At 50.3% G+C, this 15,569-nt stretch overlaps 1 protein-coding gene across 4 annotated transcripts in view; it reads left to right on the top strand.

The window, feature by feature from the left end:
- The window catches only part of GBA1 (glucosylceramidase beta 1), a 362,310-nt gene that overhangs the window by 46,299 nt on the left and 300,442 nt on the right, over positions 1-15,569 (top strand). For all 4 annotated transcript variants that reach the window (XM_069650127.1, XM_069650126.1, XM_069650121.1 and 1 more), the window contains one exon: positions 970-1,161. In XM_069650127.1, coding sequence (XP_069506228.1) covers positions 970-1,161 — 192 coding nt within the window. The remainder of the gene's footprint in view (positions 1-969; positions 1,162-15,569) is intronic.

Consider the following 15,569-nt stretch of genomic DNA (forward strand, 5'->3'; position numbering starts at 1 on the left):
AAAGCTGTGAAGTTTTGCGAGTAGGCGAGACAGGGTGTAAAGGGAAAGTTGTCAAGAACAGGTAGCATGGAATAATGAAGAGTACTTGCAGTTAAATTGGGAGAAAAGGAAGAAAACAATTCAATGACGAGAGAAAAGATGGAGAATCAAAAGAATAAGAAATATTTCAACATGTAAAGAATGTCGAACGGGGGGACGGGGAGGGCAGGAGGAGAAACGGAAGGAGAGAAGTAGGTGATCAGAAGCATAGAAGGGGGAATAGGAGTCGTAGAAAGGTGGGAAAAGAAGAAAAGATTAAGTTTAGGCAAGCACCAGACTGATGAGGAGAAGAAAGGAGGTGCAAGTGATAAATCGATGAGTGAGAGCAGCAGAGGGAATGATGAGTTAGTGGCAGGGAGATCAAAGTCCTCAAGAAGAAAGCAAGGGAAGGAGGATGGGAGAAGCTGGGGTAGGGGATGTTCAAGAAAGTCAGTAGGTGGGCCAGGGGGACGATGGACAACACAGAGAGAGACAGGGAAAGGATTAGGAAAGGAAGAAAAGTACTATTCAAAGGAAGGGAAGCTTGGGAGATTGGGACGGAAAGAAAGAGAATACTCCCATGCCCCCTGTTCCCAAGTGGGTGGGGGCTGTGAGAAAAAAGTGGAGGCAGTGTGAAGGAAAGCAGGGATAACAGGGTTATCATGAGTGATCCAAGTTTCAGTTAGACATAGAATGTGAAAATTAGTGCAAGGTTTGACTTGTCGATTGGTCCCCATCGTGTATTCTTCTTTCCGAGATCAATATAAAAATTACTGCAGAGTTGTTTAATAACAGTACATAATATTTAAGCTTGAAAAAACAATTTAGTTTTTGATATTAGCTGTATAATAATACAGATGCATGAAGAGTGATTTCAGAGAGTGTTTCTAGCTGTGACATGTCTTATTTGCATGTAGCAATAACTCTTCCATCTCTACCCTTCATCCTTAGGTGGGAACATGTGTGCCCCAGTGAGTTTCGGCCACAACTCCGTAGTGTGCATGTGCAACTCCACCTACTGTGACACCGTGGGCCCACTGGTAATCCCCACCATGGGTAATTACACCAAGTATGAGAGCAGCCTAGCTGGTAAACGACTGGAGAATACAAAAGGTTCACTTCAGGAAAACCGCACCACCCCAGGTATTTTTGTTTATGTATGTATAGGTGCTCGCTGGAGACTTGAGTGATGACATTGAGGCGACCTTGGGGACCAGGAGCCACCACCCTCTATGTGCGGTTCACAGCAGAAGCGGTACACAAAGGATCACCCCAAGCTCTCCATTAAGTCTCCAGCCTTATGTCCATGATCCGCTCAAGCCTCTGACAACCTGAAACTGGCCTGTTTGAGAGGGCGATAAACCAGAAGGATGATTCTCAAGGAGATAACATGCCCACGGGTCAAGGGACAGGATAAGAAGGGGTTAGAATACAGGGGAGAAAGAAAGTTATGAACGTGGATCAACAAGTAGCCTCAGGAATATATGAAGAATCCCTCAGATATCCCAGAAGGTATGGGAGTAGAATACAGCAACCTGTCCAGCTGGGAAATACTGTGACCGGTTTTGAGCCCCACAACAGCCCTGGAAAACCACTCCATGCTGATAAGGAAGCCCTTGACTCACATCTTGGAGCGTTCCTTGCTCACCTTAAAGAGGGGATCCCCAATGCTAGTCAGATCTTGATGGGAGAAATGCCACTGAGTCAGTCCAGAAGGATTTGGTATTAAAACTACCCTTATCTGGACACAATTGCCACTGAACTCTTGACACAACACCTGGAATCAGTCCCCCTATGCAGCTTCTGTACTGCATGCACCAATAAAATAGCAAAGCGTATCTAACCCACCTCTTTTTCATATCCTCCAGTGTATTGAGACCATGCTAAAGGCAAACCCCAGTAATATTACATAACTACCAAGAAAGACATATATAACAAGCAAAAGAGATTTGCATCTTTGGCGGGCCACTGACCCACTACCACGGGTGTCCACAGATCCTGGAATGCTTTTGTAGATTGGTTTCACTAGAGACATTTGGATGAAGCTGTTGGTCGCTAATGCCCAAACAAACTCCTCTCCAGCCCAGCTCCAGGCAGATGGTCAGACCGCATTCAGGCTGATGATCATGTGGCCACCTATTTCCCCAGTCCTACTCGGGTGTCCTCATCACCGGCATCCTAAGCAAAGGAGGGACAAAGACAAGGACCTTACCTGCTTGGGCCAACGGCCAGTTTTCTGCTCCTCACACACCAGGTAGACAAAACCATGTGCCTCCTGCCACCACAGCCCATCCACGGAGCTTCAGTGCCCCTGAGCCACAACCAGCAAAAACACATGCATTACTCCCTACTCTCCTTGCCCAATAGTGCTCAGACAAATCATACACTTTCCCCACTTTGTCAAAGGCCACATGCTCGACTTCGTCTTTGCCTCCTCACAACTTATTTCCTGCTTGGATCCAATCTTTCTTGACTGGACCAACCAGGCTGCGATCCCTCTACTCTTATCATACACATCAATGCCACACAAAGATCAGGCGAAATGGCCATTGATTGAACACCACTCTTTGAAGAATTTCCCACTTCCCACTAGACATCTGAGAGGTATGGAACCACAGTACTAAGACTGCCACCATCCAAGTGGATGGTGGCAGTCTTGACAAGGGTGATGCATGTCTTTGTCCCCGTAGCCCTCTTGGCTACATTCAACACCATTGAATATCAGTCGCTCCTTGCTGTCAGGATAGGCTTCTCGCTTACTGTCCTAAAATTGTTCACTCCCTAGCTATCCGACAGACATCAAAACATCTAGATGGGTCTGTTCAGAGCCAAATTACTCTGTCCTACTGGTGTCCTTCAAGGGGGGGAGAGAAAGAGAGAGAGAGAGAGAGAGACCCCCCCGTTGCCACTTCTCTACTGATTAATAGTGCGACACACGTGCGCCGCTGAGACGCTGGTTGTTTATAGGGTATGGCAGGTGGGATGTTTATTTGTATAGCTACCTGTAGGACGTGGATGGGCGGCGCCACCTCATTAACATGCATTCACATATGGTGCACAGTGGCGGTGTTACCAGGACACAGAGGAACAGATACACATGCGTGTACTTGCACAACGTACAAACGTCTGCTCCCACACGTAATTATAGGTGGTGCATGCAGACATGTGGATCGTGCTGGCGTCGTACAGATGCCTCCATTGTCATTGCAGATAGGCCGGGCAGATGCATTGTCTGTAGGACACCTATCTTTTGCTTAATTGCGGTCATTCCTGCGAGGACTATTCGCTGCTGAGTCATAACAGCATTAAAAAAAAATAACAATACCATGTATACACAACAATTTCAATATCATTGTTTACTTGCACACATTCATACACACCATTAGGAAATGGAAGGGGTAGCAGAAGTGGATACCTATTGTGGGGAATTGGGGATTTGCACGGGTTGGTCGTGCGGGGAGGAAGGGATTGAGGTATCACTGTAACGTCTCCCATCACACAGATTTTGAGGGGATGGAGGCCTGTGACATGGCGAACGGGTGCATGTGCAGGTCCGCCAGTGCTGTTTCATTTTGTCCATAATATACCATTGTACGCAATCTTTTAAGGTGGCACAATAGTTCACCAATTCTTCCATTTTGTCTTCCAGGCTGTCCATTTTGCTATTTGCATAGTTTCTTTCCTTTTCTATGCCCGTATGCTGTTGTGGAAGGGCAGCCGCTTGTGCTGCCTTGCTTTCCTTTCCAGTATGTTCTCTTACAGAAAAGAAAATGTGTTAGGTGTACATGAAGCAATATATATTACATAAATTACGTTACTCACTACTGTGAGTACCAATGGGGTTAGTATTGTAAGTCATTGCTACGTACAAAAAAAAGGTTCTGCTTCTGTACTATTGTATACTGCACTACCTGCGCAATTCTCAGACAACATGTAGTGTGCTTGCTACGTTGCAGTGATGTTCTGGTCTTAGTACTTTGCCGTCCTTACTCTGGCCGTTCGTTCTTTGTTCCCATGCACAGTAGCAGTGAGGTAAGATTGTTTAAGGGAGACGTCACTACTGTTTTTGGTGTATTCCGTTATGGTGTAGTCCCTATGCCTTTGTGCGGTTTGCTTCAGAAGTACAGTTTGCTGCCCTACTCTATCTTACCTTGCAATTCATTTACATGCCACTGCTTGCATATGTTGTTCTTGTGTTTGCTGAATGGTACGACTATTTAAGAGAGCCCCTGCCTTTCTGAGCAGGTTGGATGCCACCCGATGTCTGCAACCAGACCCATACTCTGAGACTGCTGTGCGCATTAACATGGTGCCCACAGGTTCAGTATGTTGTACGGTACATCTTTAGAAAGTAAGGGTATCCTGCTAAAAACCTATGCAATTCATTGAAAAGACGTTGCTGAAGGAACATTATGCTTAATATGCACTAGTAAAAACCTTTGAAATTCAATGACAAAAAACGTTAAAGGGACGTTACGATTAAGTTGCACTAGTAAAAACCAATGCAATTCGCTCACAAAAAATATTGTTAAACGGACGTTATGGGTAAGTTGCACTACTAAAAAGCTATGAAGTTCACTGACAAAAAAACGTTAAAGGAACTATATGTTTGTTGCCCTAAGAAAAACCTATCAAATTCAGTGCAACAAGTACTTGAAAGGAACATTACACTTACTTTGCACTAATAACCTATCCATATTATGGTTACAAGTAAAACCAAAAAAGGCCCGAAATTCGCCAGTTATGGTAACCTAAGCAACCATAACTCGCCCCACCACTTTGCACTGCTAAGACTAACACCCATGACATCAAACATGACATCACAGATGTCACATCACTGATCACATCACGTGTCTTGCTCACTTTCTTTGTTCACAGACATTTCAGTGAACTTCATAGCTTTTTAGTAGTGCAAGTTACCCACAACGTCCCTTTTGAGCAACGTTTTTTGTCAGTGAATATAATATATATGTGTATATATATATATATATATATATATATATCTATCTGCAAGGGGATCTCCACCGCCCCGCCACCCCCTCCCCCCACCGGCCGCCCCAACATCTCAATGTGTGGAAAGATGCATTTAAAACGACAGCATTTTCAGCCATAACATTATCACAATAATCTAAGGTATGTTAGCACAAAGGTGGACATCTTTGGAAAGAACTTCGTAAGGAGGAGTAACTTAAAGTCAGTGAGTGTGGTTCTGTGCTAAAATAACCTTGTGTACTTAGTCCAGTCCCTAATCTTATCCTCCCTATCTCGGGGTCATTGCACCATCCATTTATGGGGCCTTTGCACACGGAAATAGCTCAATTTGCTCACAGCTGTAGCGTGTTTTTAAGTGCCCAAGGAAACTTTACATGGACTTAGAGGATTGTACATTGTTGGGACCATCTGCTGTGTCTCTGTAGCCTTGTGATACACTCCTGCCCAGGGCAAGACCCTGTACTGATCTTTCCGCACCCCCATTGGCCTACTGGTCTCTTAATATTCTTACTGAGGCAAGCCTTTGTACCAAATCCCCAGAGCCGAAAATCTTTCTTTGGGTAGGATGTTCTCGCAATTATGTAGTCCTTGTTGGGATGCAGTAATTCAGTAATTATAGCCCTCCAGACAAGGGCAACCTTTCCTGTGGTTGACCAGATACAAGCTTGTGGCAGGTTTCCAGGACAAGCCTTTCTTCATCTCTGGTGGCTTTGCAGTGATCACTGGCATCTGCGCTACTGCTCAGATAAGGCAATCTCTCTCATTCCTTTCCTTTAGTGTCACCAAGTTTTTATCAACTTCTGGGTGAATGCCCCAGCAGGCCCATGGCTCTGTTCTCTCCTGACTAGAGCTGTCATACAGTGTGGCCTATTTAGCTTGGCAAAATCGTGTACTCTCCTTCGCCACGGCTTTCTGAAACACTGTCCTAGCTCCCTGGAAGTCTCAAACTGTAGCATCTTATAGTGTGATTTGCCAACATTTGTTCCTTTCCTGTGCCTCTCTTGGCCCTCTTCCTTCTCCCTCCTTTGAGGCTAAAACCCATAGGGTCATCTTCGACTCCACTTTCTCCTTCTCCCCTCACATCTCTGACGTCTCTAAGAAGTCACACTACAAGCTGCACCTCCTCTCAGATATTCTTCCTTCTCCAGCATGGGGTCTGGAATGGATTCACATGCTCTTGAATATTCCCCCTCGTCAGGCTGGGAATCCTCGGTAAAGAAAAAACCAGTCTCAGTTTCGTTTCTGATCTGTCTTTCTTAGTAGTAACCAATCACTGATCTCTGGGTCATACTGCCCCCAGCCAATGACTGCCCTCTACCTAAGCCCCTCCCCTGGCAGCCATCCTCAGATTTTTACCGCACGTTCAAGTGTTGGGAGCCCTCGTGTTTTAGCTCTCGAGCTTTTACTGCGTTTTCGCGCTTTTTCAGGAGATTTTTCAAATTTTTTTCGGTTAATCGAACCTCAAGCTCCACCATTTCTACTTCCGATAACAGGGACCCGTTTCGGAATTCTTCTACGCCCCTCAAGGGTGAAGTTTTCGTCGAGTTACGCTTTTTGGAGGATTCCAGAAGATCTGTGGCCTACCTCAACGGACATGGCCCAGGACAAGGGAAGCTCGACGCCCGGATCCAAGCTGTTCAGGAGCTGCCCAGGATGCGGATTGCAAAATGTTTTCAAGGAGGACGAGCATTCGAGATGTCTCTACTGCCTGCCTGAGGACAAGACGCATGTGGAGAAGGACTGTGCGTTCTGCAAGAACCTGTCGGAACGGACCAAGCAAGATCGTCGTTCCCGCCTCGCCGCCTGGCTGGAGAAGGGCACAGCAGGTGAGAAGGCAAAGAAGTCTGAGCGGTCTTCTAAGTCCTGTGAGGGCGCCCCGGCGACGGGGGCCCAACAGAAGGCCAAGCACTGCGAGTCTGCGGGCACCGGGAGTGCCAAAAGGTCGGGCTCCTCGGCTGCCAGGGAGGGCGCGACTTCCCCGGCACGATCAACCATGAGCCAGCGCTCTGGTTTGGGGAAGAGGAAGTCCGAGAACCTGGGAAAGCTTCTAGAGAGGCCCCTGTCGATCTCGAAGGGAGCCGAGGGGGAGCGACGCGATGACCCTCCACCCAAAGCGAAGGCCCAGGACGCACCTAAGGTGGTGAGGGCTTTGATCCACCCGGCATAGGCCTTTATCAAGGTTGTCGCAGCGGCCCTGGTGAAGCCGGCAGAGGCTATGCCAGTGGAGGCGGCCTCGGGGCCCAGAGTTTCCCTGCCGCCACAGAGGGAATCCTCTTTCCAGACCATCGTTAAGACCCCCGTGAAGACCCCAGCGGAAAAAGAGGGGGGGGGGCTGGTGGCCATTACGGACTCGGATTCAGCCTCCGAGGAGGATCCGGTGGAAACCGTGAAGGGCCTCAACGAGAGGTTCATAGGCCTCAACGAGAGGTTTGAGAAGGTTCGATCCCAGGGGACGGTTCCCGCTGATGTGATCGAAGATGGCGACGACGAGGGCCCAGTGGAGCAGCCATCCCGTCCGTCGCAGCCATTACCCGTGCCCCAGGATACCTCGGCGGCCATTTTGTTGGCGATCCAATCCTTATGTACTGAGATAAGGACGAGGTTAGCACGGACCCCGACGGAGGATCCAGAACCAGGCCCGTCGGGAACCCCTCCGAACAAGCAGAGGAGAGTCCACCCCGCTCCGCCATTCGTGCCCGCGAGGCCTGTGGACCCCTCATCCCCCTCGCCGGCCCTAGAGAGGATACAGCGATGGATACAGGGACGGACGACGACGACGACGACGGCGGCGATGACACAACGGACATCCCGTCATCACCCCCCCCCCACCACCACCACCTCGGGCTTCTCCACCCGACGAAATTGGCTCTTTTCACGCCATGATAACCAGGGTATCCGAGCTCTTTCAGCTCTGCCCTTAGGAACAGAAAAAGGAAGGGTTTCTTTACCAACGACGAGAGGCCAAGAGAAAGACTGTCCTCGCGGTGCCTTTACTCGACGACATCTGGGACGAGGGGCTGGCTATCCTCAAGAACCCTTCCACGACACCCGCCAAGAGAGACAGGTACGAGAAGAAGTACCGGGTCCCCGATGCCGCCCCCTTGTGCCTCAGGGCCCAGCCCACGTCGGACTCTGTCGTCTCGACAGTGGCCAAGAAGAAAGCAGCGGGTGCGGCGGCTTCAACTTCCACTTCCCCGCCAGACAGCGAGGGCAAGAAGTTGGACTCCATGGGACGAGTCATCTCGTCGGTGGCGACGACGATTAAGGCGGCCAATGCCTTAGCGATTGTGGCCCGTTACGACAGGGAGCTTTGGTTCAAGATAGCTCCTCTGCTAGACTTCCTACCGGACGACAAGAGGGCAGAGGCCCTACAGATTCTGCAGGAAGGAGAGGTGGCGTCGGATCATGCCATAACCATGGCAACGGACATTGTCGATACTGGATTTTGCCAACTGGGCAACGGGGTTTGCCTCCGACGATGAGGATGGCTCAAGGTGACGGACTTCCGCCAGGACGTCCAGACCAGAGTTTTGGACATGCCGTTCGACGGCAACAACCTGTTTGGAAAGATGGTGGAGGAGTCCCTACAGGCCATCAAGACAGACACGGAAACAGCCCGAGCCCTAGGAGACCTTCAGAAATGGCAGCCCTGGAGCTCTCGAGGCAGACGGGGAGCCTCCAAGGGATCCAGCGGCGGCTCTTCTACTTACCGCCAGGCGGCCCGCTCCTCATCCCAGGAGGCCTACAGAGGCCGCGGCAAGCAAGGAGGGTCTCGCCGCCGTCGGCAAGGAGGCCAAGGCGGCAAGGCTTCTTCCAAGCAGGACTGAACTGGTCGTTGCGTGAGGCCACCACCGAAGCACCCCGGTGGGAGGCCGGCTGACGAAGTTCGTCAGCGTGTGGGAGTCCATCTCCACCGACCGTTGGGTGCTGGACACCCTGGCCCGTGGACACTCGCTGAAAATTTCAAAAGAAGTGTCCTCGCATTCCTCCGTGGCCAGGAAGGAGAATCACGTCCCTCAACTGCTGTTGGAGGTAAGGGCGATGCTCAGGAAGGGGGCCATCGAGCTCGTCCCCAAGAGGCTCCGGGGCTCCGGAGTATACTCAAGATACTTCATCGTCCGAAAGAAGACAGGCGGTTGGCGCCCCATCCTGGACGTGCGTCGGTTGAACAAGTACATCAAGGCACAGAAATTCAGGATGGTCACCCTCCAGCACGTGCTGGGACAGCTGGAGGAGGGCGACTTCCTATTGTCACTGGACCTGGAGGATGCTTACTTCCACATCCGCATTCTAAAAGGTCACAGGAAGTCCCTCAGATTCGTAGTCCAGGGGCGTCACTACCAATTCAGAGCCCTGCCGTTCGGATTAAAGTCGATACCCAGGGTGTTCACCAAGTGCCTCGCACCGGTGGCGGCATGGCTGCGCCTGCAAGGAATCCACGTCTACCCCTACCTGGACGACTGGCTAATCTGTGCAAGGTCAAGAGAACCCGCCGTCGAACACACAGCGAGGACCGTCCGCCTGCTCACAGAGCTGGGATTCGCCATCAACTACCCCAAATCCCATCTGGTCCCGTTGTGGTGGCACTGTTTCTGGGAGCGAAGCTCGCTACAGTGAAGCGATTGGCATCTCTGTCGGAAGAAAGGACGAAGGCCATTTTGGGCAAGGTGCAGCGCCTGTTAGCCACGGAGGTGGCCAGAGTGAGGTCCATCAAGTCCCTCCTCGGGATGATGTCCTCGTGCATCTACCTTGTGCCCCTTTGCAGACTTCGGATGCGTCCGCTACAAGAGTTCCTCGATGCCCGCTGGAATCAAGCGGCGGGCTGCTTCGAAGACAGGATCCCGCTCGACGAGGAGTTCCGTCGGGCGATTCTATGGTGGGGTGCCCGTGCGCACCTCTCGGCAGGTATGGACTTCATCAGGAGATGGTAACGACAGACTCCTCCCTGGAGGGATGGGGGGGCCCACACCAGAGATCTCCACGCAAGAGGCCTCTGGCTCCCGGAGGAGAGGTCTCTTCACATCAACATCCTGGAGCTACGAGCCGTGTTCTGGGTGCTCAAATCGTTCCTTCTGTCCCTCAAGGACAAAGTGGTGAGGATCTTCACCGACAACACCACCATGATGTTCTACATCCGGAAGCAGGGAGGCACCAGATCCCCAGCCCTATCCAAGGAGGCCCAGGATCTGTGGCACTGGGCCGTCGCCCATGGGATGTTTCTGGTTCCCTTCCACCTGGTAGGAATAAAAAACACCATCGCCGACTCACTCAGCAGGGAGCTGCGCTCGTGCCACGAGTGGGAACTACGCCAGGACCAGGTGGATCGGCTCTTTGAACAATGGCACAAACCCCAGATCGACCTGTTCGCGATGGTGACGAACTCCAAGTGCCAGAGGTTTTCTGGCAGGTTCGCCCAGCCGAGGAGCATGGGCGATGCTTTCTCGTTCCTTTGGGACGGCCTGTTCCTGTACGCGTTCCCTCCATTGCCGTTGCTGCTCCGTTTCATCAACCAGCTCAAGAGGTCCAGGTGAAGGTTGATCCTCGTCGCACCGGCGTGGCCGAGACAGATCTGGTTCCCGGACCTTCTGGACTTGTCAGCGTCCCCACCTATCAAGCTGCCGACGGACGCTGATCTTCTCTCCATTGAATGATGCGCCATTCTCCATCACGACCCTGTGTCGCTGAACCTGCAGGCTTGGCACCTGCAGCACTAGAGTTTGGAGGATACGATATCCCGGGTGACTGCAGAGAGGTTCTTGCAAAATCCAGGGCGTCCTCAACTCTCAAATGTTATGGACATAAGTGAAAGAGGTTCTGTCTGGTGCCGTGCACAGAAGATTAACCCTCTACGGATTACAGCCCCTCAAGTATTGCCGTACCTACTGTCGCTGGCCAAAGCTGGACTGGCTCACACCTCCATCAAAATACATCTGGCTGCCATTTTCCGATACACCAAAACTACAGGACGGGCGTCCTTGTGGTCTCATCGCCTGGTGAAGGAATTTATGAAGGGACTATTCTGATCGTTCCCGCCGGTGAAGGCTCCTGTCCCGGCGTGGGAGCTCAACGTGGTGCTGACCAGGCTCATGGGGGCCCCATTCGAGCCTATGCACTCAGCGCCGTTGAAGTTCCTGTCGTGGAAGACAGCATTTCTTGTGGCCATCACCTCCGCACGACGAGTGGGAGAGATCCAGGCCCTATCTTGCAAGCCTCCATACTTGACTTTTCACGACACGAGGGTGGTGCTGAGGACGCACCCCTCCTTTATGCCCAAGGTGCCATCGGACTTCCACCTCAATGAGCCCTTGGTGTTGCCAGTTTTCTTCCCGTCGCCTTCGTCTCCGGCCGAGAGGACTTTGCACTCGCTGGATGTGGCTAGAGCGCTGAAGTTCTACGTGGACCGCATGAAGAGTTTTCGGAAGATGTCACAGCTGTTTGTGAACTTTGGACCTGTGAATCAAGGGAAGGCTCTCTCGAAGGCTTCCATTTCCAGATGGCTCTCCGGCTGCATCATGCACTGTCACCGGTTGGCAAACAGACCGCTGCCTGGCCGCCCGAGAGCCCATTCGACCAGAGCGATCGCTGCTACCACGGCGTTCCTGTCTGGTGTGCCCCTGCTGGACATCTGCAGGGCTGCTACGTGGAGGTCGACGCACACCTTCACGAGATTCTACTGCGTCGATCGGGACTCCAGGGAGGAGTCCAGGGTCGGCCAAGCAGTGCTGCGCAACCTGTTCGCTTAAGGTGAGCCTGGTGAGGAGGTAAGAGATGCTTAATGTTGAGTTGTTGTATTGCTTAATGTTGAGCCTGTTGCCACCGCCCGTGGTTGTGCATGTGTATACTGCTATGTATTCTTATATTCATGAGCATGTGAATCCATGCCAGACCCCATGCTGGAGAAGGAACAAGTTACTTAGCTGTAACTGTTGTTCTCCAGCATGGGTCTGGCATGGATTCACATGCGAACCCTCCCTCCTTCCCCTCTGCGGCTCTTCACTTGGTCATACTGCCACTTTACGTGCTACCAAATCTGAGGATGGCTGCCAGGGGAGGGGCAAAGGTAGAGGGCAGTCATTGGCTGGGGGCAGAGATCAGTGATTGGTTACTACTAAGAAAGGCAGATCAGAAACGAAACTGATACTGATTTTTTTTCTTTACCGAGGATTCCCGGCCTGACGACGGGGAATATTCATGAGCATGTGAATCCATGCCAGACCCATGCTGGAGAACAACAGTTACAGGTAAGTAACTTGTTCCTTTCCTCTCCTTCCCCCAGAAGTTCAGTCTCCAGAGCTCTGGTTCTCTTTAGACTGGACTACTGCACCAACCTCTTTCTAAATCTGCCTGCTTCTACTCTCCACCCTCTTCAACTCATCCAGAACAGGACTGCGAGACTTGTCCCTGGCTTCAAGCCCAGGGATCGTATCTCTCCAGGACTGAGATCTCTGCACTGGCTCCCAGTGGCTGTGAAGAGTAAGTTCAAAACCCTCTGCATTGTCCAGAAGGCCTCCTGGGGCCTGGGACCTCAAAACCCTCCAACTCTCTCTTCCTAAATATCTTCCTTCTCAAGCTCTTCGCTCATCCGCCTTCAACTCCCTCAGGGTCAGTCGCTTCTCCAAGCAACAAGAAGTTGGTGGTAGATCTTTCTTTGGCTTGGCCTCCCTCTGGAACAGCCTCCCTGTAACTTGAGGAGAACCATCTCCAGTTATGGAAGCACCTCAAGACCTTCTTCTTTGATTCTTCTTTCTCTCCTCCTCTCCCCGGCTGATCTCCTGACTGAAACTGCATTGGTCACCTGGCTACCCTGTGATCTCGGGCCCAGGTCACCTTCCCTGCCATCTGCACACCTGCACTGCCTTCTGGGCAACCCCTGCACTTGGGAGCTGTTTCTGTATCCCTACAGTCCCCCCAGCTCTTGACACTTGATGTCTGCACTTACCCCTGCATTTGCCACTAGCTGGCCACACTTTTACCTATTGTTTCATTTATTTTATTTATTCTTTACTGTTGATCTAATGTATTGCACTGCCCGCTGCCCCTTTCCCCTAACCCCCCGCACTTTCCCTTTCCCTTTCCCCCATCCCCTGCACTTGCGCAATCTCAATGTCAACTGGCCTAGTAAGATTGTTGTCTTTGTGATCCCCCTCCCTTGCCTCGTAGCGCCTTGAAACACTTGTGTGTAGGCACGTTATAAATGCCATATATCATATCAGAGTGCAGATTGGTGGGTCTGCTTCACAGTTAGTTCAGAGTTAGATAAACAGTTGTCAGGATTCGCTCGCGTTCCCACAAGTTGGGGCCTGATTTGGGGTTTATTCCCTACTGGACTTGCCTCCCTGACCTATTGAGCAGTGCTGTGGTGAATTGGGAGCGCTAAATTCTTATTTTCCATGTTACTTCCCTTCTGGATCCATTCCAGGTTTTTGGCTGCCAGTATACGGCTTTAATCTAAAGACTATGCTTCCCAGAATTCCTGGCCCACTGCTTCATCTCCACCCTTTCAGGACAAGGTTGGGTGGAGGATAAGCAGCACCTATAACTGGCAGGTGCAGCAAGCAGCAAGCCTGGGGCGTGTGCTTGTTAGCCAGCTTTAAAAGCCTCAGTTTTCTTCAGTCCAACGCTGGTCATTGATGCAGTGCTCCTGTTTAGGCTGGTCCCTTGTTCCTGGTTCTTAGCTTAGTGTCTAGTTCCTAGTTTATAATTTCTTGTTCACTTGTCTCTGTATTTTGGATTTAGTGTGCTTATTAGTAAATTTTGCTTCCTGGATTCCCTTTCTGTCTTCCTCTGTTTTGCAGTCAGCACTTCTCAGTGCTTTCCTTTTTCTGTACAGCCTAGTTTGTTATTCAGCAGTGAAATCTTGATCCTTTCAGGAGCGAAATCTTGATCCGTTTGTCACTCCTCATTTATATGTGTGGGGAGGGGGCAGTTTTTTCCCTTGTAATTTCGTTTTCCTTAATCTTGTTCCTTTACTTTCTTTTGGAGTCTGTTCCAGGTTTTCCCTTGCACTTCTCCTTTTGTTCCCTATTGATTGATAGGTGTGGTGTGCTGTTGTAGCCAGCTCCTGTGTGAATGCCTAGGTTTTCCTCACTATTCTGTAATCGCTATTCCTACTTGTCACTTGTCAGGAGTCTGATGTATTAAGTTATCCGCCCTTTGCTGTAATAGCCTTTCTGGGTCCCTGTTTGATCAACAGGGTTTGTGGGATTCGCTGACATTTCTGGTGGTATTTCTCGTCCTCGTGAGTATTGTCTTTAAGTTACCTTATAGAATACCATCAAGAGTGTTAGCTCACAGATCCTGTTGTTGCTTGCCCTGTATGTGGGCTTACCGCGGACAGTATCTGTAACAGCAATTGTGGGTAAGGAGCTTGCTGACTTTCTTTGTAATCATAAGGAGCTTCTTAGCGCTTACTCCACATCCTTTTTTGTATCTTTGTATTCTTATCAAGCTCTACTTGCACATCCTGGGTTTTAGTGTATATGTATCTTGGTTCCTGAGTGAATGTTGTTTGACTCCAAGCTATTGACTGTGATCTTGTGTACATTTCCCTTGCCCTCTGTGTAATTCCAACTCCCCATATACTATCTTATGTTCAATTGTTGTGGTTTCATTGATAATCCTAATTCCACCAGTGCTCCCTGCCTAAAGTCTCAAGTAGCCTGACCACCATTGTCGGATCAGGCACCAGCATTATGGTGGCTAAGTGGTTCAGTCTTCTGACTTCCAGTGCTGCAAGTATTTGTCATTGTCAACTTATGTGTGTGGAGTACATCAGTTAAGTCTGTGTTCTTAATATTGATGCTGCAGGTTTCAAATGAAGCTCACAACAGGCTTGTTCATCCATAGTCCGCTTTGATATTTATGGACTGGACCCAGTGCTCTTTGCAAATCACCTGCATGTGTTGTAATCATGACAAGCATATCATAGTGCTGATTTTCTTGGGGTTTCTTCCCTGCATTATTTCCCTTTATATAATGGTAGTACTGGGCACTCTCCCTCCTACCTCTTGAGATTGGGAGACACTATCAATGTTTCCTTGCAGATGTGACTGAAGTGCACGTGACGAGTTAGGAAGTGGGTGTGAGAGGTTGGAGCTCTGGCCTCTTCCGCTTGCATCTCCTGAATCAGCCATGCAGATCTGGCCCTTTTAAGCAAAGGTAGCCACAGTGCGGTGCCCCTGACTTGGACTACTGAGAGCTTAACAGGCCCCATCACTGACTCCCACAAAACTTGAGAAATGCTGTGTGGGAACGTAAGCACAGCAGTACTAAGTTGACGGCTGGCACTGTTGGGACATCTTTTTCATTTTGTATCTTTCCCACTGACTTCCATAGGACCCATCGGCATATATGTGTGGATTGATTTAGACCCTACCTGACATTTTGGTGAGTGTGATTGCCTTAACCTCACTCACCTGCTTCTCATTTTTGTTTTGGAGGCACGGATGGCCAGCTAAGGCCCCTAATACAGGGGCTAAATCCCCCAGTACCACCTATGGAGAAGCAGCACTATAGAGGCACCCCTCCTGCTCGGCTAACTATCGCCCAATCTCCATCAC

Source organism: Ambystoma mexicanum, chromosome 1p (genome assembly GCF_040938575.1).
Source record: "Ambystoma mexicanum isolate Mex_15411 chromosome 1p, UKY_AmexF1_1, whole genome shotgun sequence".
Taxonomy (NCBI): domain Eukaryota; kingdom Metazoa; phylum Chordata; class Amphibia; order Caudata; family Ambystomatidae; genus Ambystoma; species Ambystoma mexicanum.